This window comes from Ananas comosus, linkage group 3, assembly GCF_001540865.1.
Source record: "Ananas comosus cultivar F153 linkage group 3, ASM154086v1, whole genome shotgun sequence".
NCBI classification, from domain to species: Eukaryota; Viridiplantae; Streptophyta; class Magnoliopsida; order Poales; family Bromeliaceae; genus Ananas; species Ananas comosus.
The window spans coordinates 15,067,164-15,091,240 of record NC_033623.1 but is presented as its reverse complement, the minus strand read 5'-3'; the positions used below and the strand labels follow the sequence as shown (position 1 = coordinate 15,091,240).

General features: G+C 38.8%; 5 protein-coding genes across 11 annotated transcripts in view; 4 read left to right on the top strand and 1 right to left on the bottom strand.

Moving 5' to 3' along the window:
* LOC109707858 (transcription factor MYB59) overlaps positions 1-1,477 on the top strand; it is a 2,260-nt gene extending 783 nt beyond the window's left edge. Inside the window, exons 2-3 of the mRNA XM_020229384.1 lie at positions 376-625; positions 974-1,477. Coding sequence (XP_020084973.1) covers positions 376-625; positions 974-1,477 — 754 coding nt within the window. The remainder of the gene's footprint in view (positions 1-375; positions 626-973) is intronic.
* On the bottom strand, positions 1,881-7,203 carry LOC109707545 (uncharacterized Rho GTPase-activating protein At5g61530). 3 transcript variants are annotated; one of them, XM_020228881.1, is made up of 10 exons: positions 7,048-7,203; positions 6,447-6,598; positions 6,086-6,336; positions 5,499-5,561; positions 5,386-5,404; positions 4,176-4,274; positions 4,026-4,103; positions 3,700-3,944; positions 2,510-2,669; positions 1,881-2,287 (listed from the first exon to the last, which is right to left on the bottom strand). In XM_020228881.1, exons 2-10 carry the CDS (start codon positions 6,505-6,507, stop codon positions 2,142-2,144), a joined length of 1,122 nt encoding a protein of 373 aa, XP_020084470.1. In that variant the 5' UTR covers positions 6,508-6,598; positions 7,048-7,203; the 3' UTR covers positions 1,881-2,141. The 3 variants fall into 3 exon arrangements, with proteins under 3 accessions (XP_020084470.1, XP_020084472.1, XP_020084471.1); XM_020228883.1 differs by having other exon boundaries at positions 6,447-6,590; XM_020228882.1 differs by having other exon boundaries at positions 6,447-6,579.
* LOC109708049 (2-oxoglutarate-Fe(II) type oxidoreductase-like) lies at positions 8,942-13,518 on the top strand. Of its 4 annotated transcripts, XM_020229628.1 has the most exons (12): positions 9,090-9,103; positions 9,477-9,514; positions 9,608-9,803; positions 10,143-10,223; positions 10,467-10,518; positions 11,051-11,172; positions 11,541-11,641; positions 11,739-11,797; positions 11,915-11,971; positions 12,153-12,198; positions 12,463-12,542; positions 13,076-13,518. In XM_020229628.1, the coding sequence occupies exons 2-12, from the start codon at positions 9,479-9,481 to the stop codon at positions 13,140-13,142; spliced, it is 897 nt and encodes a 298-aa protein (XP_020085217.1). In that variant the 5' UTR covers positions 9,090-9,103; positions 9,477-9,478; the 3' UTR covers positions 13,143-13,518. The 4 variants fall into 4 exon arrangements, with proteins under 4 accessions (XP_020085215.1, XP_020085217.1, XP_020085213.1 ...); XM_020229626.1 differs by lacking the exon at positions 9,477-9,514 and having other exon boundaries at positions 8,942-9,103; XM_020229624.1 differs by lacking the exons at positions 9,090-9,103; positions 9,477-9,514 and adding an exon at positions 9,175-9,333.
* LOC109707097 lies at positions 14,270-17,457 on the top strand. Of its 2 annotated transcripts, none has more exons than XM_020228183.1 (2): positions 14,270-14,940; positions 15,994-17,457. In XM_020228183.1, exons 1-2 carry the CDS (start codon positions 14,489-14,491, stop codon positions 16,994-16,996), a joined length of 1,455 nt encoding a protein of 484 aa, XP_020083772.1. In that variant the 5' UTR covers positions 14,270-14,488; the 3' UTR covers positions 16,997-17,457. The 2 variants fall into 2 exon arrangements, with proteins under 2 accessions (XP_020083772.1, XP_020083771.1); XM_020228182.1 differs by having other exon boundaries at positions 14,271-14,940; positions 15,922-17,457.
* LOC109707098 (dnaJ protein homolog 2-like) lies at positions 17,999-22,091 on the top strand. The gene is made up of 8 exons (XM_020228184.1): positions 17,999-18,140; positions 18,824-19,019; positions 19,179-19,347; positions 19,441-19,579; positions 20,600-20,733; positions 20,846-20,988; positions 21,172-21,370; positions 21,475-22,091. Exons 2-8 carry the CDS (start codon positions 18,870-18,872, stop codon positions 21,798-21,800), a joined length of 1,260 nt encoding a protein of 419 aa, XP_020083773.1. The 5' UTR covers positions 17,999-18,140; positions 18,824-18,869; the 3' UTR covers positions 21,801-22,091.

The window sequence follows — 24,077 nt, the reverse complement described above, 5'->3', positions numbered from 1 at the left end:
TTCATACTCGGTAAAAAAAAAAAAAAAAAAAAAGGAACGCCCTGGTGAGTTTTTTGAGTTCCGCTGTGGTGCAATATTGAATGCTGATATAAATATGAGGCATGAGCATTTTACTTCACTTGCATTATGCTCCTGTATGTACTTTTACATTCACGCCACTGAGCTCTTACTGGGGCCACGATTAATCAAGTTTCTTTTTGTACCAAATTGGTGGATATATATATATATATATATATATATATATATATATATATATATATATATATATGAAATTGATGTTAGCAGATCAAATTATAATTAGCGCACGTTACGTTAGCGAGATTTTATGATACAATTCCTGCATGATTCGAATAATTTGATATTCAATGAATGAAGGGGTTGCAAGTTCTCAGCGGAGGAAGAGAGGGTGGTGATAGAGTTGCAGGCGCAGTTAGGGAACAAGTGGGCGAGGATAGCGACGTACCTTCCAGGGAGGACGGACAACGACGTGAAGAACTTCTGGAGCACACGGCAGAAGCGGCTCGCCAGAATCCTACGAACGCCCCTCCCGACCGCCAGATCCAGTAAGACCCACGGGGCGAAGGCGCCCCTCCCAAATTCCCATGATCACTTGCAAACCTTCAAGGTAAGTTCTGCATGTTACACGCCGCTTCCGAAGTATTCGAAATCAATACATTTTCCAAAGTATGAATTGGTTCTGCAGTTTCTTAAATATGTCAAGTGTTACTTAGCTTACCGAACTATGATGATGATTCAGTATAGTTTTGATGAAGTCACAGTGATCCAATATAATGTTGGCTATTATTTTTCGATTTCGATTCTCAGAGAAGGTTTCAATGTCACGAGTTCACTGATTATCCCCGGTTCTCATTAGTGTTGCTGGGTTCTTTTACTGCTAGTCTACTTGTATTCTCAAAATCCTATCTGATGGGAGTACTACAAATTACCATGTAACAAATCTCACTGTGATCAGGATCCCAACTTGGATCTAATTCTTTTCGAGGGAGACTCCTCCGGTGGCCAATGCAGCAAAGGCTCTTGCATCGATAATCAGAATGCTACAGCCATACTCCCAGAATTATCAAGCCCAAGCTTTCTCAACTTGGAAACAACCTTACCCATGATCGAACCCGCAATCGAGAGACAATCCACCTCATCGAAATCTACGCTGCTCTCGCAAATCCCCTTCGACCACCTTCACTACCCTCTTATCGACCTTCCGGCCCTTCCGGATACTCCTGACCTCGTATCGGGCTTTGACATTGACATGAATTCTATTGATGATCTGACCTGTCAAGGGGACCAGCTTCATCACGTGGAAGCGTTGTCGCCATTCTTCGGTTTAGAATCTGACGATCATGCCGGTAAGACCGAGCATCGGGTGCCATCTGATATCTTTTTCGACGACCTCCCCTCGGACATGTTCGACTCCCTGGAGCCCCCCCCTCCCCCTGCTTCATCATCTTCGCCATGGTAGTGTAGCTTTAGCTGGAAGAACAATTAGAATATGAAGTGTTCCTATCAAGGATGATTAAATGTTTGTAGTGACTTATTTGTTGTGTGTTACTATTCTTTGGTACTTGGATTTGGACTGGTCCAAAGTATGTGCTCTGTCTAACATGTGTACACTTTTAAAGTTCCACATAATTCTGATATCAATGTCCGTTTAAAATGTTCAACCATAACATGTACATTCATTCAGATTATATGCGTCTCCTGTATCATGCAAAACTCAAACTTTGTTGCATTGTGATTATTGACGATGAGCACTCTTGCAGTATTAGCTGCTTGTTTGGTGGTGGATTAAAAACTTCTTGTACAGTTGAACTCATCCAGCGGTCCAAGATATATCACTAGATGCAGAGAGATTGTCTAAAGAATTGTTTTACCACAATCACTTTGAAATGGTTAATGCTCCAAAACTGTAGTCAAAACCCATCAATTTTTAGTTTTAACTATACAAGTGACAAATCATTGTTCCCTGCATTTCTTTCCTACAGAGGTTAACCAAATAAAAGACAAAAATCTAAATAACTCCTAAATTGTTCCATGATCCCCCCCCAAAAAATATGTTTTTTACAAGGAAAAATTGTTCAAAACAGCAAGAGGGCCAGAATGCACAAACATGCGTAGCATGAAAGTTATCTCCATATGGTCTCGTTAGCATCTGTGAAAATGGTATTATGGTGCTCAATGAGGCACTGAATAACCTCAATGGCACCGTAATCAGGTGGTGGACCATCGTCCAAAGGGATTTGGGAAGAAGCATCCATGCTATTGTCTTCATCTGGCAACACAAAAAATTAAGGAGAATTACACACTCCATGTAATACTGGTTCTCAGTGAAAAATTGTTGCTAGTGTTTTTTCCTTTTCGAGTTTTTGCAAGCTTCTATAGCAAGGATTATTTATTTCAACTCTAGAAATAACTTGCAGTGCATGTGGAAATAAAAGAGCATTGATGTCCTTAAGTAGAGGTATTAGGAGTTAAAATCGGTACAAAATTTTACCCAAATAGTTCTCCCATGTATAGTTGTTTGATGCTGGATCCAGAGTCTTGGGAGGAGCTTTTAATGTATACCTAAGGTGGTTGCGTAAATCAGTCCCAGAATCACCTTGTCGCCACAAAATCACGGGTGCCATTTCCAAAGCAAGGCTGTGAGCATTCATCTGCATTTGAAAAAACAGAAATCACACTCTATCAGAGTTGCAAGAGTAACCCAAATTGTAAATGTAAGGAATCACAATACTTATATCAATGATATAATACAAACAGAAAAAGGGAAGGGGCTACCACCAACAATCATATATGTAACAGTTTCATCTATTGCCAATAGCTTACTCTAGGTTTCCACCGTCAATAGCTTATTGTAGGCTTCATCTTAGCTTAAGAGTATAAACATATGTTTAAAAGCTTTTGGTTCCCAGTCTTAGTATCCTGTCTAGTTAAACATTCTAATGTGAACACAGATTTGGCATAATGGACAACGGTAAAGTTGCTTCCCACTTGTACAGTGACAAACCTATGAGTTTATGACTTGCCTAGAAACACACCAAAAAAGAATTGCTGTTGATGATTGCATAAGAAATAACAGAGGTATGAAATATAATGCTTGAGAGAAGTGAAGAAATAACAGAGTGGCTACACCATCGAATTAAAATCATTGTATGGACAGAACCACCAGTTATATATATGCTGCATAAGTGTCATTCTATATTCAAATCCTTTTAAGGCAAAGTTGGATAGTTGTCAAATGCAGTCATTCGCAAAAGAGTAATTCAATCCTACTTTCAAGTTTCAAGTGGAATTCCAGATTCCACCTACCACATGGGTCGACTTGATACAGACAAATCACATTAGAAAGGAAAGAAAAAAAAATTATCTTGGTAAACGCCATAGTCAAAAACAGTGGATAACAGAAGGCAAATAAGGAACAAATGTACAATAATTCTACTCTATCCAGTCAAAGTGATCACAGAAAAGGACATCTAACTTCACCTAACTGATCAAACTGGAAATACTATCGATGGACCAGACAACATCTAGAAGGGACTAGGAAATCGCTGCTCTCTAGGCAGTACAAGAAAGCTCAACCCTTTTACTTCAGACTTGTGCACAAAACAAGCCACATCCAAAGTAGGAATACCGTTCAATATAGTAGAGGCGAACAAACCATGACAAACAAATGGCAGAAACTACCTTGTTGAGTGAGGACTTCTGGCTAACTCGAAGGAGAAGAGCAGTAACAAACTCCAGTGTCATGTAATTCACATTAGGGAGCTTCTTCAAAATGCTTCTCATATCACGTATGCTACTCCTGGCATCTCTAATCTCATGATATAAATCGAATGTAGCAAGTGGCTCAGGAAGGCTAGCAAGATAACATTTAATCAGCGCAGCCACATCAATTGGGCTTACACCCTCCGGCAAAGTTGCATTCCAGTCTGTTGTTTTCACATAAAGCACAAAACTGAATTTAGGGTGACACATCCTTACCAGATAAATCGGAAGTAAAGTGTCCATACCTTGGTTGTAAAGTGAAACTAATTGTCGAATGACCTTTCTGTCTCCCTCAGTTTTGAACAAGTATTCAAAATTTAACCCTGGTGCCACAGTCTGATCATTAGTCCTCTGATTAAGCATTTACTAGCTCCTAACTTTTTTGCTGGTACTACCTGATATAATTAGGCTATCTGCACATCTGACCAATATTTGAGGCACAGCTCTTGTCGAGTGCTGTCGTTGCACAATAATCTCAATCGGGACACCGAAAACTGCAAAAATTAATGATATCACATAGCTCACAGTATGCTCCGACATGTCTATATCGGAAGGAATAATCTATTGGCAGTATCACAATCAATCGCAAAATTAAAGCTTAGAATAAAACAAAGAGGGACTGTGAAGATAGCAAAACATAATAGGCAAGCATATTTGTTGTACACCAAGAAAATTTACGAACTCTGGTGACATTGTGACAACTATGAGCACGAATTGTTAATGGGCCAAATTAAGAGAATAATAAGTTGATCTTAAAAAAAATTATCCAGACGTTAGTAAGTTCCCACGTTTTAAATTGTTTATTTTTCACTAAACTACTAACCAATTTCATTAGATGTAAACAAAATTATAATGTTCTTACCAATATACATAAGGGGTATCAGATGTCAAAATGACTATACAGGATTATCAAAGACTCTCCTCATTTGTAGACTAAAAGAAGAAAAGAATACTCCAGTAGCAGGGTGTAGAAGTACTAGTGTATGAAACTATGAATATGAAACATTATTGATATAATGTTGTGACGTACATCTAAAAGACAGAGAAGCAAATTGAAGATTGTCATCTCAATGGACTCAACCTCTTGAGGAAGTAATCTAAATATAACTCGACGGATATTAGCTATTTGTTCTAGTAGAGAATTCATTTCATGAATGAAAAAATTAGTACTCATTGCTGCCAGGTAGCACTGCGCTATAAAAAATTTCAAGTACTCACTCTCCCATGAGAAAAGGAAACTGAATCAGCCATTCATAGAAGAAAGCAGCATCAGAGATGAGACAGCTGTTAAGTGCTAAATCTTCAGAACATGCTAACCTATCTGGACTATCTGGTCTGACAAAAAATGGCCCAACATTCAAAGTCATACAAACAATCCAAGTTTCAGCCTTCTTGCAAGGATGTTTTATTGTCTTCATCTATAAAGAAAATTAATGGTAGAACTTAAAACTTTAATTGTGTGCATCAGTTCTAGATCAAATTCTTTTTACAGGATAAATGACAGGAAGAATGCGTGACATATAAACAGTAAAGATCCTTACTTAGAGTTCCAATTACAAGATGGTTTCTATTTTCTATGTAAAGAGAATTGTGGATACAACTCACCATCATTGCTGGCAACGCCCTGCAAAATTTTCAAAAATATATATATATAAGAACCACAATGCATGAACTGAGCGTGAAAGAAACTTTTCCCCTATTTAGTTTAAGTGACAGACCTTTTGCCACCGCTCAATGTTGTTCAAAATACTCTTACTTTTATCAGCAGTCTTCTTCGCTGCCTGCAGAGAGAGATGATGCCACTGGCATTAATACCAAGTAGACGAATAGATCAATGCCATAGAATGGGGCCAAAGAGTGGCGACTAAGAACTAAGAAAAACCAAATATGATGATGCTAGTTACAGTTTGCTATCAAGCATATATCAAGAAAGGGGACAGTAAGCAATCGTGAACTAAATTATATTAGACAAATTACAATTGCATCTTCTTGGTAGAAGATGCTCCGGAAACTCTAGATAACACAGATCATGCAGTCATGAAACCATCAGGAACAACCAAGATATTCAACATGTTCTCACACTATCCCCTAATCAAAAATTATTGTGACATAACTACAACACTTGCAGAAGATCATATGGAAACTTATGTGTCCACATTCGTACTTCTAACACAACAAGTTCATCTCCAGATTGCTGATTAATTTGCACCATCACCAGGAGTAGGGAAACAATTCATAGTGCAATCATGTTTATATCCCAACAGAAGAAAGGACTAATAATCCTCAAACTTGAATCAAGCTATACCTCTTCAACTTTCAGCTTTCCGACAGCAACCTTCTCCTTCGTCTCAGAAAAGCCCTTCCTCAGAAGCACCCCTGTGGAAGCTGCAGCAGAAATTAGGCGTTCTTGCACCCTCTCTACAGGAGGTGCCGGCGGCCTGCGCTGCCTAGTTTCTTGAAAGAGAGCCCACCTACTTTTCACCATGGAGCCGACCTTACCGGCTGCATCAGCAACGTTTCCTCCTGCCGATTGGCTGGCCTGCTTAATTTTGATCCCTGTGTCAAAGCGTAGTGGGAAAGAATCAGGAGGACAAACAGCACAAAAAAAAGAAAGGCAAATTAAAGAAAATTCAAATTGAAACACGGATAACTGGTAATTTGATTACCGGAAGAAGAGAAGAAGTCCGTTGCCCGCTCACGCCAGCGGGGCGATGTCTGGAGAGGCATTGAGAAGGGTAATCAAGTAGCTGAAGAGCATGAACCACTCCAATAATCAAATGGTCTTCAAGAAAAGGGGCCCTGCGTAAACCCTAATCCGCTAAACAACCAAGAAAATTCAAGTATTTTATCAACTATAATTCAATAGCAAGGTTTAAAAGGTTCGATCAAACCTCCTATGATTAGAGAAAAGGAAATCAGGGCGAAATCACTCCAAGGAAAAGCAAACTGACGAAACATATAAAGAATATGTAGAGGAAAAAATCATTACAATAAGATCAACAAAATAAAACGAAGAGATACATAAAACCCTAAAAATCCGATCAAAACAACCAAAAATCGAGCATATATCGGAGAAAACTCCAATCAATCCGAAGAAATATGAAGGAAAATTCAAATCGAAACATCCGAAAACCCAAAGAATTCGATCAGGAGCGGAAAAAACGGGGGGATAAAATTCGAATTCGAAATAATAAAAAAGCAAGAAGAAAAAAGAAACGAAACGATCCAAAACCCTATAAAACAATCGAGGAGAGATCCCGATCTCACCTTTTTCGATCTCCACGGCGTGGGAATCGAGGAGAGAGAGAGAGAGAGAGAGAGAGAGAGAGAGATTTTTTGAATGACTCGAAGCTTCGGCCCCAACTTTGTGATCGAAACCCTCTCGGGAGTTTTTGTTGTGGGGGTGGGGTTGGGTGGGGTGTTAAATAAAGGGTATTTCGTCGACGAGCTTCTTTACTAGTAGTTGGTCAAGTGAGAGAACTACGGTCAACTGGAATAACGGTATCCAGTGGCGTGTAGCTTCTCCTCAAGGTTTTACCTCCTCCATTTTGCTTTGGGTGCGGCGTGGTGCACGTGCGAGGCGTACGGTGGCTCGCGCGATTGTGATCACACTGAATCCACGTGGCACGTGTAAGTCTGTTCGAAACGCTCGCCAAATGTATATATTTTTTTTTTCAAACAAAAAAAAGTAACTCGCAGTTTCGGTGATCAAACTATTAGGAGGGTGCTGTCTCCGTCCTTAAATTTTAATTTAATATACTTTTTATAAAAAATATTATAATTAATTTTTATAATTTAATTTAGTTAAATAAATATTAACATGTCATTGATATAAATTGTTATAAATATGATGTGACACCTTAATTATGACGTATCACTAATTATACTATTATCTTATCACTTCCGCGTCACCTATAACGGCTTCGGTTTTGTTTGAAATTGTAGAGAAATTTCGTTATGTGCGGTAAAATGTACGATGAAAAAATATTCTATTTGTTTCCGTATGTAATATTACATTTCGCATATAGCGATGAGTCGATTATGATATATTTTCTTCGGTCACACCAGAGAACGTAGAAACATATTCTTATATGCTTTTATTTTAATTTTATTTTATCTAATAACGATAGATAGATCTCAATACCAAACTAAGGCTTCGTTTGAACATACGGAAATAAACAGAATTTTTTCTTATTATATTTTCTCACCACACTTAACTCAATCTTCTCGCAATCTCAAACGAAACCTTATTTTAACATTGAATTCTATCTGGTGCTATTAGATAGAATGAAGTTGGTGTAAAAGTATAATGGTCGTGCCGACCCTACACGGCCCACATTATCCGGGTCGATTCAGGCCACGGGTCAGCCAGGTCCGTCCCAGTTACAAATCCAGGCCAGGCTGTGCCAGCTCTTTTACTCAGAGGGTAAGGCCCGGTCCGGCCCTGGCCTGCCCGGCATGGGCCGGGCCGAGCTTCGTGCCAGCCCTGGGGTTTTTCCCCTTTCTTCTTGTACTTTTTGTATTTGTTTAAATTTTTTTTTTTAAGAAAAAGAGATAAGTAATTTTTAAATTATAAATTTTTTATTTATAGTTTTAATTTTTAATTTACACAATTATGCCCAATTTTTTTAAAACTCTTTTAAAAATTTTATAATTTTTTTAAAAATTAAGCACTAACAATAAATTTAATTTTTTAATATTATTGATTAATATTATATAAAATTTGAAGCTTAGAGATAAATAATTTTTACTTTCAATTTTATAGATTTTTAATATAAATGTTTTAATACATTTGTTTGATCCAATAACCAACTTTAATATAAAGTTAATAACTTTTTTTTCATAATGTTTTATTATTTCAGGTGAAATTGATATTTTAAAAAAATTACAAAAAAATTATATAAATTTTGAAGTAATCATATTACATAATTACATTAAAGAAAAGTATAAAATTTTAAAAAATAAAAAAATATCTAAAATAAAATATATGTATTCAAACTATTATCGAGCCGAATACGAGAGTTCATGTTCGGCTCGTTTACTAAACAAGCAATTTGATCTCGAGCTCATTTCAAACCGAACACGAGCTAGGTCGTTTATTTCGAGCCGAACACGAGCTAGCTCATGAACGGGATTGCCACCCCTACAAAAACACACACACACACACACACACACACACATACATGGGAATTCGCTGTGCTCGGGTCATAAGCGAGTTGTGTGGCGGAAAAGCGCAGGACCAAAAATGTCGCGCAATCTAGAGCTCCCTCTCGTCGACCTCTCCTCCTCCGATCCCTTCGCCACCGCCCAACTGATCCGTAAGGTAATCTACAAATCGCGANCGCCACCCCTACAAAAAAAAAAAAAACACACACACACACACACACACACACACACACACACACATGGCCACATGGGAATTCGCTGTGCTCGGGTCGTAAGCGAGGAGTGTGGCGGAAAAGCGCAGGACCAAAAATGTCGCGCAATCTAGAGCTCCCTCTCGTCGACCTCTCCTCCTCCGATCCCTTCGCCACCGCCCAACTGATCCGTAAGGTAATCTACAAATCGCGATGACCACGACATAACCCTAATTCATTTTTTCTCCTATTCCAGTTATTCGTGCTAGTTCTTTTGTTTCCCCTTTTTTCCCCTGCTCACACTGAAAACTGACGAAAAAATGGTTCTGACACGAGAAGAGATGAAACTGAAACAGATGGAATCTGAAACTTTCTCGGTAAAGAGTAGAACAAAACGCACCGCCTTTTTTTTTCTGCGCGTGTAGGTGGAAACAACATTGTTTTTGACATTTTTTTTTTTTTTTTTTCAGGCATGTGTGGAGTACGGTTTCTTTTACCTGATAAATCATGGAATAGAGGACACACTCATATGGGAGGTGTTCCGCGAGAGCAAGAAGTTCTTTGCATTGCCCCCGGAAGAGAAGATGAAGCTCGAGCATAACGATGCGCACAGAGGCTATACTCCCATATATGCCGAGACTCTCGATCCTTCCTCCGAATTCAAAGGTCTATCTCCCATTATCTACATGCTATTAGATGATGATATTTGATTTCGCTTCTGCATCGTAATAGTGGTCATTGTAGAGAGTCGAATCAGTTATGGGCATGTAATTGAGATGAAATAAATAGTTACTTGTTACTATCATATCAGGGATGGTAGATTTCTTGATCTATTTGCACTGTTGTACTTTAATAATTTTATTGATGTAATTTGATGCAAAATGATATATCTTATGAGGCCACTTTCGCTTTATTGAAGAATAAGAGTGCATGATTTTATGCCGATCAGTTAAGGGAGCAGTCTACAGAGCAGTCTAATTTACTACTGAAAGAAATTGTGCGTAGGTGACCTGAAGGAAAGTTTCTACATTGGTCCTAACGGGGGCACAAGTTCGGGGAAGGACCCAAATCAATGGCCTTTGGAAGGTAGTATTTGGTACTATGGCAGTTTCGTCTATCGTGGCATCAGTAGTCGCTGTAAATTAATGTCTCCTTCTTAACGATCTGTTGCTGAAGATGCAATCGGAAATAAATCATGTGACGATAGTGCTACCTTTTCTAAAGTCACATGCAGCTTTTTTGCATATCTTTTGTGTTAATTTTTGAAGTATAAATCTACATCTTTCTTCTTTTTTTTATTTTTTTATTTTTATGGCTAGGATATTATAGAAAGTTTGCCATCTTGGAGAGCTACAATGGAGTCATATTATGAAAGAGTCCTGTAAGTTTTCTACATGGTTTTGTATATCTGTATATGTTGATACATCACGGTGGAAGTTTCAAATTTTCTAAGAAATTTCACTTTGTAACACCTTTTTTTTTTTTTGGTATATGCCAAAGATGCTTCTCAGAGCTTATGTTCACTAAGCTAAATCTTTGTGGGGTCTTTCTGCTCACTTCTATGAAAACATTCCAATCCACAAGAAAAAGAAAAAAAATGAATTTCTATTATGCAAGTAAATGTGTTACTTGTAATTCATATAGTTTCTCCCACATCTTGTGTAATGCAATGAGGTAATCTGAACCAATAATAGGCTGATTGGGCCTGCTTTGTTTACTTATAGATGTTTTAGGTATAGAGTCAAGGTTTTACCACATATTGAGCTTTATAATGAGCCGATTGAACTAAGCTTAGCCTCCTGAACTTAACCCTTCTATTGAAGACCTCAGCTGTCTAATTTTGGGGCTCATCTGAGATTCTAATGTAACCCTGTATCGGTTGGATGCAAATCTGGTGTATTTTCTTTCCTTAGGGCTGTGGGTAGAAGACTACTTTCTCTGATTGCATTTGCATTGAACCTTGATGATCAGTTCTTCGAGAAGATCGGGGCATTGAATTCACCCATGGCATTTCTTCGCCTATTGCATTATCCAGGTACAATAATGCACTTGATTCTCAACTATGTTATTGAAGTACCATCAGCAGGATCTGAGCCCACCTGGCACCTGTTGACCAAACGAATAACTTCACCTTATCCATCTCTAATATTTCTTTCTTGCGTCATATCTTTGTATATATGTTATGTACTCAGCAATCCCATGCCAAGTGGATTGGCTGTTCAGCTATTCTCATTTTGTCGAGTTTGAGAATTTATTAGACTCATAATTATCTCTGAAGTTGGTGAGACCTTTGATGGTCATTATTTTCGTTGTTTTTTCCTTAAATATTCTAACCATTGTAAGATCCTATTAAATCTTCTCAGGTGTTCTTGTTATGACATTGTCTCTAACATTGCCATTCAGGCGAACTGGGTGCATCCGACAAAGGTAATTATGGTGCGTCGGCCCATTCAGACTACGGGATGGTAACACTTCTGGCAACAGATGGTGTCCCCGGTCTCCAGGCATGTCATGAAGACACATTTCCATTGTTATCAATAGCTTATGTTTTGCCCTCTAGTACCCAGACAATTCATTGGTGAATCGTTTAGAAATATACAGATTTGCAGGGAGAAGGAAAAGCATCCACAGCTCTGGGAGGATGTTTCTCATATTGATGGGTAAGAAGAATCATCACTTTCTTTTATTAGATAAAGAGTATGATCGGGAAGAATCAGCATCATGCATTGGATGTTCCTCACGTTGATACATGTCAACTCGGATTCCTTTACCTGCAGGGCGTTGATTGTTAACATTGGTGATATGTTGGAAAGGTGGACCAATTGTATTTTCCGGTAACTGTCTTTCCTATATGCAACCGTATTCATTAAGAATGCTTTGGCTATTGTCAAATATGTCCATCTTTCAATCTACTGTTCCCTTGTCTGTTTAACATACATCCTTGATGTGAAATCACAAGTACTATGTTCCTCCGCCTTTTTATGATGCTTTTTTTTTTTTTTTCCCATTTTGCAGATCAACTCTACATCGAGTCCTTGTTATTGGAAAGGAACGCTATTCTGTAATTACTGACTCTGTGTTCATGGGGCTCACTGTTGTTCTCTAGTTGGTCTATTGTTGGATTAGTACTTGACTAAATTTCATTCACATCATACTTAGACCTAAAGAGAACACAAAAAATAATTAAACCTATTTTAATGAAAAAATATATGGCTTCTCTCTCTTCATGAGAATACACCAACAGCGGGCAAAATATGACAAAAGTTTTGTGCTCTTTCACTAACTGTAGTGTAATATTCTGCTGACAAAGATACAAATGTCTCAGGTTGCCTTCTTTCTTGATCCTAACTATGACTGTGTGGTAGAGTGCTTGGAAAGCTGCTGCAGCAAGACATCTCCTCCGAGGTCTCTCTCTCTCTCTCTCTCTCTCTCTCTCTCTCTCTCTCTCTCTCTCTCNACTCGGGCGCTCTCCCTTGCCCCCACTCTTTCCCCCTCTTCTCAAGCAAAAGATATTCACACACACACACACACACACACACACGCATACGCATACACACACACACAGACACAATAGTGGGAAATCATTTTTCTGAGAGACAAGAGAAACTGCATCCACTGAAATGTATAAATAGCAATGCACATAGATCATATGAAATCAGGCAGGAAAGAAAAAGGAAAAGGCAAAATCGAACGAAAAAACATTTATGGGCATGGCATGGCAACCGTCCAGTAGAAACATCCTAGACTGAATCATGTTTACGACAATTGCAAAAAAGCAAAATTAATATGTAAATTTCAGATGAATTCTAAATTGACTATTTTCTCTATATTCAAGACATTTTGCTGAGAATTTTGCCAGTTTCGAGATTCCAGAAATATTTGCTGTAGCAAGTGTTCTGTTCTGCTTAGTAGTTCCTTTTTGACAAGCTGTCTTGCAGGTTCCCTCCTATCCGCAGCGGTGACTACCTCAGGGAGCGATTAAGAGTTTCATACTCATCTAAATAAGAAGCCGATTTAGTTTGACAGTGAATGTGACTGATGAACTTGTTACTTGTTAGTTGTCAGAATATTATACATTTGTGTTCAAAATGTCATAGAATTTATATAAAATCGAAGGTGAACTATCTTTGTATGTTAGGCACAAAATTCTCTTCCTAACCAACTGGTACACATTGAATAAATACTGTGTGTACTACCAGATTATCTATTGGGAAGATTCTGTCGTTCCAAGATGTATACTGCTGAATCGAATTGCTAAGGTGTCTGTAATTACTAATTGGTCAGGTTCAAGTCCAAGTTGATTGCAGTAAATATGCATGTTTTCTGTTTTTCTTCCAAAAATAATGATAAGGAACTGAATTTCACTCTTTCAGTTTTGAAATGAATGACTCGTAGCAATATGCAAACTGTTTTGAGAGGTCCTTGAAAGGCATAGCTCAGCTACTCCGACCTTTTTTTTAAAATAAATAAATAAATAAATTCAGCTTGAGAAGTGAAGCAATTAAGCTTCAAATTTAAGCCATCCATGTTAAAAGATCGTAATATAATTTATTATTTAAATCACAGTATATAATAAAATTTTAAGACATAAATTATATATATAAAGTATTTTACATATAATAAGCTGGACCGCTCGAGGATGGTAGAGCGGTGCGGCAAGAGAGAGTATGGTAGAAGAGGTGGACACAGCAGAAAAAAAAAAAAAAGGACGGTGAAATTNGTTTATGGTTTTTAAGAATTGATAAACAGAAAAAAATATTCTTTTATTGGATTTTTTTTGCAAATAGCCCCTTCACAAAATTTTATTTTAAAATTAACTCTATCAAAAATTTATTTGTAAAAATGGTCCTGTCCCTACCACGCAAGCGTTACGTCAGCGCCACGCCGGCGGGGCAGGACTTTAAGTTGAACACGGTGAATAGTTCACCGTGTCCAATACAAATATCATATTGGACACGATGAATCATTCACCGTGTTCAACTTAAAGTCCTGCCCCGCCCGCGTGGTACTGACGTGGCGCTTGCGTGGCAGGGACAGAACCATTTTTGTAAATAAATTTTTGACAGGGCTAATTTTAAAATAAAATTTTATCATAGGACTATTTGCAAAAAAAAAAGCCCTCCTTTTAATTAAAAATATATTTTAAAATTAAAAAATATATACGGATATTCGTGGTCTATAATTTAACTTATACTCACATATTTTTTTATTCATAATCTTTTTAAATAAAAAGATTAGTACTTGTATACGTAAATTTGAGGGTACCACTGTAAAAATTTCCAGTTCTAACTTCTAATAAGAACTGAGATGAAAACCAGGTTGCGACCGTAAGTGAGTTGGATCTTCCCCCAATGGATTGGTCAGCGGCGAGCCGAAGTCGGTGGAGGAAGCGAACACAACGGAGCAAACCCCTCCTCTTCCTCCTCTCCTTCCTCCCCCTCTCCCTTCTCCTCCTCTTCCTCTTCCTTCTCACCTCCTCCTATTCCTCTCTCCTCCGATCCCTCCTCCCCTTCTCCTCCCCTCGCCAAACCCTAGATCACCAATGCGGCGCCGGCGGAGGCGGAGCACTCTCCGGCGAGCGGTTCCTATGGTACGCCCCCCACAGCGGTTTCAGCAATCAGGTCGGGGAGCTCAAGAACGCCGCCGTCGTCGCCGCCATCCTCAACCGCACCCTCGTCGTTCCCCCGGTGCTCGACCACCACGCCGTCGCCCTCGGCAGTTGCCCTAAGTTCAGGGTCTCCGCCCCCGCCGAGCTCCGCGCCGCCGTGTGGGATCACATCATGGACCTGATCCGAGATCGGAGGTGAGCGGCCTCGTCAACTTCTTGTGTTGCTTAATTGTTTCGATTATGATATGCTTTTTATCTTTTGGAAGTGTGATGGGAGTAGCTAATTAAGTTGAATCGATGAGAGATATGGCCACGGTCATTATAATCAGTTTAGATGCTAGGAAAATCAATTGCCATTCGTTTACGTAGTCCATGATTTTGATAAAGGATTGTGGGAATTCTCATGATTCATATATGAGTTTGTTCGCGAAGATTGCATGCCTGCCTCTCTCTAGCAGGTTTTTCATCGAGTGCACTCAAATCGGCAATGACGGTTTAGGAGACTTTGTTTGCATTATGAATTACTTAGCATGACTCGTAGGTGATATCTGATTCATGTGTCACTTTTTGTGATGCCGAGGTCAAAGCAAGTGCAAAGTTTAGTGTGGTTCTATAGCCAAGCGTGAAAACTTTTCTTTAAGCAGTTATTTTTTATCATTGGCAAAAATTTCTATGCTTAAACAATGAGAGTAAGCTTTCTCCACTGAGGTACAGAAATGTCCGCCCATGTCAGTTTCATTTTTCCAGATTAAAAATATATGTTCTGCATGATACTTGGTGTTAGTTGATGCTTTTAAGAAAGTTGCATGTTGAAACTTGAGAGGCCTTCAGCGAAGGACTATTGTATTTTCACTACTTAAGAGATGGCCTCTCGAGTAAATGATTTTATTTTGTAGTCTCGTGGTGAGCGTTTAGTTATTAGCAATTCTGTTGGAGGAGAATGTAAGTTTATGACTGACGTTCTTATTTGATGAGGTCAATCCCTTGCAAGTGCACTGATATGGTACTTCTTAAGTTGTCTTAATCCTTAACTAACATGTTCCTTAGTAAATATTGGTTCTGTTTAGATTTTTCTACTTTTCTGTTGTGAAACATGAACAACAAATTATCAAATATTGTAGCTTTTTTATCTTTCCATTTTGCGAAATATATTTTATTTCTTGTTTTGTATTCCAGGTATGTATCAATGGCTGATATTGTTGATATATCTTCAATATCATCAACTGTGGTTAAAACGATTGATTTTAGGGTATTTGCTTCAATGTGGTGTGGCCTAAATATGGAAAAAGCTTGTTTCGGTGACTTATGTTGTGCTGTGTCGGGTTCTGGCTCTTTATCAGGCAACTTTGATCAGTGTAGATCATTGTTATCTGGTCTGCATGGTAATGTCGACCACTGTGTATATACTGTAGAAGAGGACTGTCGAACAACAGTCTGGACATACCAACAAAATAGTGATGGGGCTTTAGACTCTTTTCAGCCTGACAAAGAGTTGCAGAAGAAGAAGAAAATTTCTTATATTAGAAAGCGTAGAGATATTCACAAGGCTTTTGGGCCCGGTTCAGAAGCCGAAACATCCTCTGTTTTGGCTTTTGGAACCCTTTTCTCGGGACCATACAAGGGTTCTGAGCTTTACATTGACATCCATGAATCACCAAAAGACTCGAGGATTCAGTCGTTGCTTAAACAGATCGAATTCCTTCCATTTGTATCAGAAATTATGGCTGCAGGAAAGGATTTTGCTGCGAGTATAAAGAAGCCATTTCTTTGTGCCCAACTTAGGTTATTAGATGGACAGTTCAAGAACCATTGGAAAACTACTTTTTCTGAACTAAAGCAGAAGCTGCTGTCTCTTCAATCAGAAGCCAAGGAGAACCAGCTGAATGGTCCAATTCACATCTTCATCATGACGGATCTTCCTAGGGCAAACTGGACCCAAACTTACCTGGGGGAAATTGAGAAAAACGAGCAGTACAAGTTGTATACCCTTCAAGAAAGTGATGATTTAGTATTGAAAGCCGCTGAGAGGCTCATGGCTTCGGAACATGGCTTGAAATCTGGTTTCCTTCCTAGAATTGTTGATGGAAATAATGAGAAAAGGATTTGTGATCCATCATCTTTGCCGGATATTTTGTTATATGTGGAAGAATCTGCATGTAGTTGTGCGTCGTTAGGGTTTGTGGGGACTGCTGGATCAACTATAGCAACAAGCATAGAGCTTATGAGAAGAAACAATGCCTGTAAATCATAAACTGGTGTTTTCCCTGCCTTGTTTGTCCGAGTGCTTTAGGCAGAGCAAGAGAGTTCAGTTCTCTCCTTCAAAAAGGGTTGTCACGAAGATATAATTTAATGGTTCACAATGTCAGGGCTGATTATGCTAATCATGAAGTGGGCAATTTTCGATTATTTGGTGATGCTCATGTCAGAAACTGCCTGAGAGTGTACATCAGCATAGCACTTCATGCTGAAGAGCTGACCGAGATATTCGCTTCTGGCGGAACTGATTAGAGTCATTATTCTGCTAATTGATTGGGTGTGGTCATCTGCTTTAGAAATATTGCGCAGCTAGGGAGTCTGTGGATTATTTCTTCATTCTTTATCTCATGTTTAGATATTAATAAGTTTTCTTGGTCGCCAGAAAGATAATTTGTTATGGATAATATTTCATTTTTGAGTACATCCATCACAACTAAGATTATTTTACGAACTTCATTCTACATCTTACATGTTTTTGTGGTGAAAGTCAATATTATGCTTACATTTACAATTTTGATACGGGCAACCCGAGTTACGTTATTTTGATTCGCTTTACCTTAACTCATGGGGCTCATACTTCGCCGCTTCGGCCGAGAGCTCACTTCCATCATCATCATCTCTGTTATGCAGCGGTAAGGTGAATTGTATCTGGGGTCATTTAGAAGAATTAATTAATTGCTCGATTGAAAAATACAACACGGCGTACACGTGATTAAAGAGTCCAAGATATTTTCATTTTCTTTTTCGATTACCAAAAGCGTTTCTCTCTTCCTTCCGCCCCGAAAAAAAGAAATAAAAAAAAAAAAGGAATTCTTCAGTGTACGGGGTCAACAAAAGGAGGCGACTACGGGATTTTGGTTTTTAGTGATGTCGAGTGCCCAGCAGGACCCATACGTCTCCCACGATAATCTCGACGGTCCGCTTCGGAACATCGGACGGTCGAGATCGCACCACGGCCCCCGAGCTCAAACTATACGCGTAAAGCGCCTATTTATTGAGTCCCCACGCTCCATTTTCTCCTTCTCTCTCCTCGAAATCGCGAAGCCTTTTATCTCCGTCGATTTCTCGCTTCGTCGCCTCCGCCGCACCAATTCGATCCCCAAATTGGGCTAGGGTTTCGTCTCCCGACCTCGAATTAGGTAAATTCATCAAATGATTTCGTGATCTCTCTATTTTCTAGTGTCCCAAACTGGTTTCCGATTATTTTTTTGTTTGGAAGTTGTTGGAAAAGATCGACTTTTGTGTGCTTTGGGAAGATTTATTTGATGAATATGTCGTTTTTTTTTTTTTGTTGGAGCGAACAAAAAACGACGGTTTCTTTATTATCTTACACATTTGTTTCCAAATTTTTATTTTTTTTCCAATCGAATAAATTCATGCAGGTTCGTAAAAATCGATCTCCCCCAAGTCCGATCTAGGTTTCTACAAACTTGAAACTTATTTTGTGGGAAGTACTTAGACGATTTTGTTTTCTTTGAAGGAATTCACTGGTGATTGTTAGGAGAAGCAGGAAAAGCCGAAAAGTGTAGTGTTTATTTTAATTTCTATGTAGTTGTAGACCGTTGCCATAGATTTTAACAAGAGTTAGGTTAGTTTTTCTTTTCCCCCTCTTTCTATGAAGTATTTTGGAGTTATGCTTTAAAACTCCTAAAAACGGAAACTTTCTTTTGGTTCATAGCAAATAGCCTTGTTGTTAGACATTATTGCATTCAAACACCACCAAGTAGGTTTGGGACATTTGTTTTCAGAGAATTTAGTACTTATGATTTGGTAAAAATATGGTTTCTTTCTTTATTAAAATTCTCTTTGTTAACATTTATAGGCAATAAAATATCTAGACAAGAAAAGTTCACCATAAAGTTGTGATCATGTTTGGGCGCGCTCAGAGGAAAAGTGACAACACCAAGTATTATGAGATTCTCGGTGTGCCAAAGACTGCAAGCCAAGATGAACTTAAGAAGGCTTATAGGAGAGCCGCTATAAAGAACCACCCTGACAAGGGTGGCGATCCAGAGAAGGTGAACCAATTTATCTGATATTTGCACCATTTTTTGTTTTTATTGGATTATCAATAGTGTCTATGCAGTTTTCTTAGTCCTATTTATAGGTGTAACTTATGATGTTTGATGTACCTCGACGTGACGACTTGTTTCCTATTTGTTGTCGCTGTCAAATAGTTTAAAGAGTTGGCTCAAGCATATGAGGTTCTTAGTGATCCAGAAAAGAGGGAGATTTATGATCAATATGGGGAAGATGCGCTTAAAGAGGGAATGGGAGGAGGCAGCGCTTCACACAATCCATTTGATATATTTGAGCAATTCTTTGGTGGTGGTTCTTTTGGTGGTGGTAGGGATAATCTGATATGTCTTTTTTTTTCTCCTTTTCTTATTCCTATTTTTAAGATCATTCATTTACATTTTCTTGCTGTCTCAATGAAAGGTGGTAGTTCCAGAGGTCACAGGCAAAGAAAAGGCGAAGAAGTAGTTCATTCGCTGAAGGTTTCTTTGGAGGACTTGTATAATGGTACATCTAAGAAGCTTTCCTTGTCAAGAAACGTGCTGTGCCCTAAGTGCAAAGGGTACGTTACTGCAAATTTTGTTCCATTATTTGAGTTAAGAAAACAATCATCTGCTTTTGGTTTAGGAACCTATAAGGTTTCTGTGCATTTATCTTTTGGTGGATTATGCATGTGCATAGAATACTAATGATTCCATCAGCTCGATCTTTAATGTTGATGATGCCCTTATCCATATTTAAATGTCATCATAAAAGTTCTTCAACAAGTAGTTGATTTTGATTCATATTTTCAATTTTGAACATAAATGAAGAGCTGCTCTTGGTGTGAATTGCGTAAGCCATTCCTTTCTAAGATTGGGATGAAAATTGAGTTAAACTCACGGGATCATGCATTAAGCTCTGATGGTTACCTTTTGGATATGAATGTGCCTGTGCAATTACTAGTAAGTGCTTGTTGATGTTTTTTTTTTCTTTCTTTTTTCCCTTTTAGTTAGCAAAACATTTAATTGCAAGAACAAGATTTGACACGTCATGTTTCCATCCGTTACTTTGGTAGGTAACCATTGCATTCGTGAATATCGAGGTATCTAGTAATCCGGTTTAAATAAGAGCCTAACGCAACAATCTAAACTAAACAAACATCCTTCAGGATTAAGTTTGCGTGATGTGGTTGACTATTGGTGCTAGTCATTTTTTTCTCCAATCCTCGATATTTTGGACAAATTATTGCAGTCAACTAAAACACTTTTTTAGTTCCTTTTCTACTGCTAGATCAAGTCCTGAGGTTTGGTAAACGAGGTTGACTTAGTAACAAAGTTTTGTTAGATTGTAAAAAGTTGTGCGTAGACGTCTTCTCAGCATTTAAGTTTCCTCTATTCTTTGCTTCTAATTAGCTACTATGCGCTTCATTAGCAGGACACTAATTCCTTTTTTACGAGGCTCTATACTATGTTTAGGTCTGGTTATGAAGCAATTTGATGACAGTGTTCTCCCCTGTTGTTCCTTCCAAGTGACTTTTAATTCCCCGTTTTACTAGTCTCTCTCAGTTCTTATGTTTCTTGCTACATTCATTAATATTCAGAAAAGGTTCGAAAAGTGGTGCATCAGGAAGATGCTTCGGATGCCAAGGTTCAGGAGTGAGGACAGTGACTAGACAGATAGGACTAGGCATGATCCAACAGATGCAACATGTTTGCCCAGAGTGCAGAGGCTCAGGTTAGTTTCGTGCAGTGCTTTGTACCAATTTTTGGTTTGGTTCTACTCATTTCTTCTTCTTTTTTTCCCTTTGGTTCCTTCGCCATCTCCCAATTATGTTGTTGTTATGCAGGCGAGGTCATCAGCGACAAAGACAAGTGCCCAAACTGCAAGGGTAACAAAGTCGTTCAGGAGAAGAAGGTGTTGGAGGTTCATGTCGAGAAGGGGATGCAGCATGGCCAGAAGATTGTATTCCAAGGAGAAGCTGATGAAGCTGTGAGTACTTGTCGACCCGACCCTTGCTTTAATTCTTTGTTGCAATTGTTAGCTTTGAGCTATTTCTAATTAGTTTTTATTTTTTGGGGGGGAGGCTAATTCTTTCGGTTTTGTTATATGTTTCTATGTTGGATCAATGTTGGCTTGTATTTTCAGTCGTTAACACTACTACAATTATTGCAGCCTGATACAGTAACAGGAGATATAGTAATTGTCTTGCAAGTTAAAGAGCACCCTAAATTTAAGAGGAAGTATGATGACCTCTACATCGACCATACACTCAGCCTGACAGAGGCACTTTGCGGTTTCCAATTCACTCTCATCCATCTTGATGGCCGACAGCTGCTAATCAAGTCGAATCCTGGGGAAGTCATTAAGCCAGGTATACTTTCCTATCAATTTGCTTCTCTATCCTCTACCAACATGTAAACAAATTTGCTGATTCTACTTTTGTACCCTCCGACTCTGACACACTTTAAAATTTAGGTCAATACAAGGCGATCGATGACGAGGGCATGCCCCACCACGGCCGGCCGTTCATGAAGGGCCGCCTCTACGTCCAATTCAACGTCGAGCTCCCTGACTCAGGGATGCTCTCTCTTGATCAGTGCCGTGCACTGGAGAAGATTCTGCCGCGTAGGCCCGGCAGCAGCCAACTGTCGGATGCAGCGCTACAGAATTGCGAGGAGACGACCATGTACGACGTGGATATTGAAGTGGAGATGAGGCGCAGACGGTTAGAACAGCAGCAGCAGGAAGCATACGATGAAGACGAGGATGCAGCTCCAAGGGTTCAATGCGCCCAGCAATAGAGTTCTCTTGCACGCACCCTATTCAGCTCGCCTTTGTTGCTGCTGCTGCTGCTGCTGCTGCTGCAGGTACTGTGTTAGTTGTACCCCGGTATGTTTCGTACTCTTTTTAAATGGCAGGCACTGCTTTCTTTTAGCCTTGAAGGATTCTTTTTGTTGCTTTTGATACTAGCGCCCAAATTCTGGGTTCTTTTCATTGTGTTTGTTCACGGATCTACGGTTGGTAGTGTGTTGAACTTACTATTATCATTGTTACTAAGATCATTATTATTGGTCTTACTATTATCATTCTTACTAAGATCATTATTATTGGGCGCTCTTTTTATTAAAAAGAAAAGAAAAATCTAGCGACTGATATCTGTTATTTTATTATTATTATTTTATGAAAATACTTTTGGCTAATACCTGCGCAGCAGAAATTAGGGTTCTATTTGGGATAAAAGATCGAGCCCAATAGAAGCTTTAGCTCAGCCCAATAACAAATAGGATTCGGTCTCGCCCAAGGAACTAGTGGACCAAACCTGTGCACAGGAGGGGGCGATGCGGTGTAAATCTGTGCACTGGGCCCAGTGAGAAGAGTCCAGTAGTGGGCCCAATGGGTTATCTAATAAGGTTTTTTTCTCAGCCTTGAGACTCACTAATTGGTGAAGGACCTATCTGGATTATTTCATTTTTAACATTGGGAGGAGGCTTAGGCTTAGTTTGGTATTGAGGTTTATTTGATGCTATTAAATAAAATGGAGTTAGGAGAAAAGTATTTAGGGATATATTTTTACGTTCCCCGATTGGACCGTAAAAAATATATTATAACTGATTCATTGTGATATGCGGAACGCGATATTACGTTCGGAAACAAACAGAGTATTTTTCTATCGTACTTTTTCAATACATGCAACGTAATCTTTCCGCAATCTCAAACTTTATGCAATTTTGACTTTATGATATCGATAATAATGGGTGCGCCTGGTTCACCATATCAGCTATGAGCTGCCTAGGTTCAACCACTATAATTTTTAAATTATGTAAAGATTACGATGGTAATGATTTGGTGGTCCACGGCTGATGTGTCGTACCAGATCTATATGAATGCCCGGCATGTAGCATCAGTTTCCTTGGCTTACGAGAGAAATTACTGCATGCACTTGGTGCACCGAGTTCTACACATAAAATCACGAATGTGGATTCTCGAGATTACAATTTAATTCGGCACAACGGCCAACAAGTTATAATGCGCACTTATTATTAGTAGTGCTTATCAAACGAGCAATGTTTAGAACTATTTTGATATTTGGATAATAAGTTTTCAAAGCTTGTAAGCTTCATAGATGGACTCGTCGATTTAGCAGATTACGTTTGTCAAACTAAAATTTAATTTTAACATACAAATCATCTTACATTAATTACGGTGCATAGGTCAAAGCTTACGGATTACCCCGACCAGAATTGAAAACTTTCTATTTATGGTTGAAAACGAGAGTAGCCAAAATAATAGACTTATTAATTAACGGCTAGTTTTGGGCTCGTGCAAAGCCCAATAAACTCTAGCCCGGCTCAATGAGACCATGGTCCGAGCCTAGCCCAACTATGCCACGCATTCTCCTCTGAACGTTTCCTCTTTCGCAGAAAATGGTGCATGCACTTGGTTTACCACGTCAGTAGTGGTGCACCAGAGATCCAAGTGTGGGAACAACGCAAAAACGTAGTAATGAAAGAAAATATAGTTTTTTTTTTTTTTTGATGATATTAGAATAACTGGATCGTATATAGTTCAAGTTAGCGATCAAAGCAATCAAAGTTTTTATTTACCGAGTTATATATGAAAGGACCATGCAACCTAAATCCCTTCATCTATTACTTCACTAAATTTGAAACTTTAAAAATAAAAAGGTAAAACCAAAAGCAAAAGGAAAACACTTATTAATGGAACACAACCAATGACATTTATGTTGCTTGGGCTTTTATGGCAAGGAAGATCCATATGCAATGAGTTAGGTCAGGATCCTTTGCAATAAGAATCACCCAACATTGATTGATTGGATCAGATCAAAACTTGAGGGTTTTGTCATGGGGCCCTTACTTTTGTGGACAATTTGGATCGTTGGCCCTCCTCTTTTTTTTTTTTTTTGAGAGAGATAGGTAGCATGCTACCCGCTTCGTTTATTTTATTTAGAAATAAACTTAGCTGGAAATGTGAATCAACTAGGATTCGAACTTGGGTCTCGGATACCAACTTCCAAGCCCTTTGCCACTTGCTCTAGGGATCGTTGGCCCTCCTTTGGT

Excerpts from the sequence above, each read along its gene's own strand:
- LOC109707098 (XM_020228184.1), top strand. The coding sequence starts at position 18,870 with ATGTTTGGGCGCGCTCAGAGGAAAAGTGACAACACCAAGTATTATGAG. Across the intron at positions 19,580-20,599 it reads CTGTGCCCTAAGTGCAAAGG|AAAAGGTTCGAAAAGTGGTG; the intron begins GTACGTTACTGC and ends ATTAATATTCAG. Across the intron at positions 20,734-20,845 it reads CCCAGAGTGCAGAGGCTCAG|GCGAGGTCATCAGCGACAAA; the intron begins GTTAGTTTCGTG and ends GTTGTTATGCAG.
- LOC109708049 (XM_020229626.1), top strand. The coding sequence starts at position 9,026 with ATGTCGCGCAATCTAGAGCTCCCTCTCGTCGACCTCTCCTCCTCCGAT. Across the intron at positions 11,972-12,152 it reads TGGACCAATTGTATTTTCCG|ATCAACTCTACATCGAGTCC; the intron begins GTAACTGTCTTT and ends CCCATTTTGCAG. Across the intron at positions 12,543-13,075 it reads AGCAAGACATCTCCTCCGAG|GTTCCCTCCTATCCGCAGCG; the intron begins GTCTCTCTCTCT and ends GCTGTCTTGCAG.
- LOC109707097 (XM_020228182.1), top strand. The coding sequence starts at position 14,489 with ATGGATTGGTCAGCGGCGAGCCGAAGTCGGTGGAGGAAGCGAACACAA. Across the intron at positions 14,941-15,921 it reads GACCTGATCCGAGATCGGAG|GTATGTATCAATGGCTGATA; the intron begins GTGAGCGGCCTC and ends TTTGTATTCCAG.
- LOC109707545 (XM_020228881.1), bottom strand. The coding sequence starts at position 6,507 with ATGCCTCTCCAGACATCGCCCCGCTGGCGTGAGCGGGCAACGGACTTC. Across the intron at positions 3,945-4,025 it reads AGTTTCACTTTACAACCAAG|ACTGGAATGCAACTTTGCCG; the intron begins GTATGGACACTT and ends TGAAAACAACAG. Across the intron at positions 2,288-2,509 it reads TACATGGGAGAACTATTTGG|ATGAAGACAATAGCATGGAT; the intron begins GTAAAATTTTGT and ends TTGTGTTGCCAG.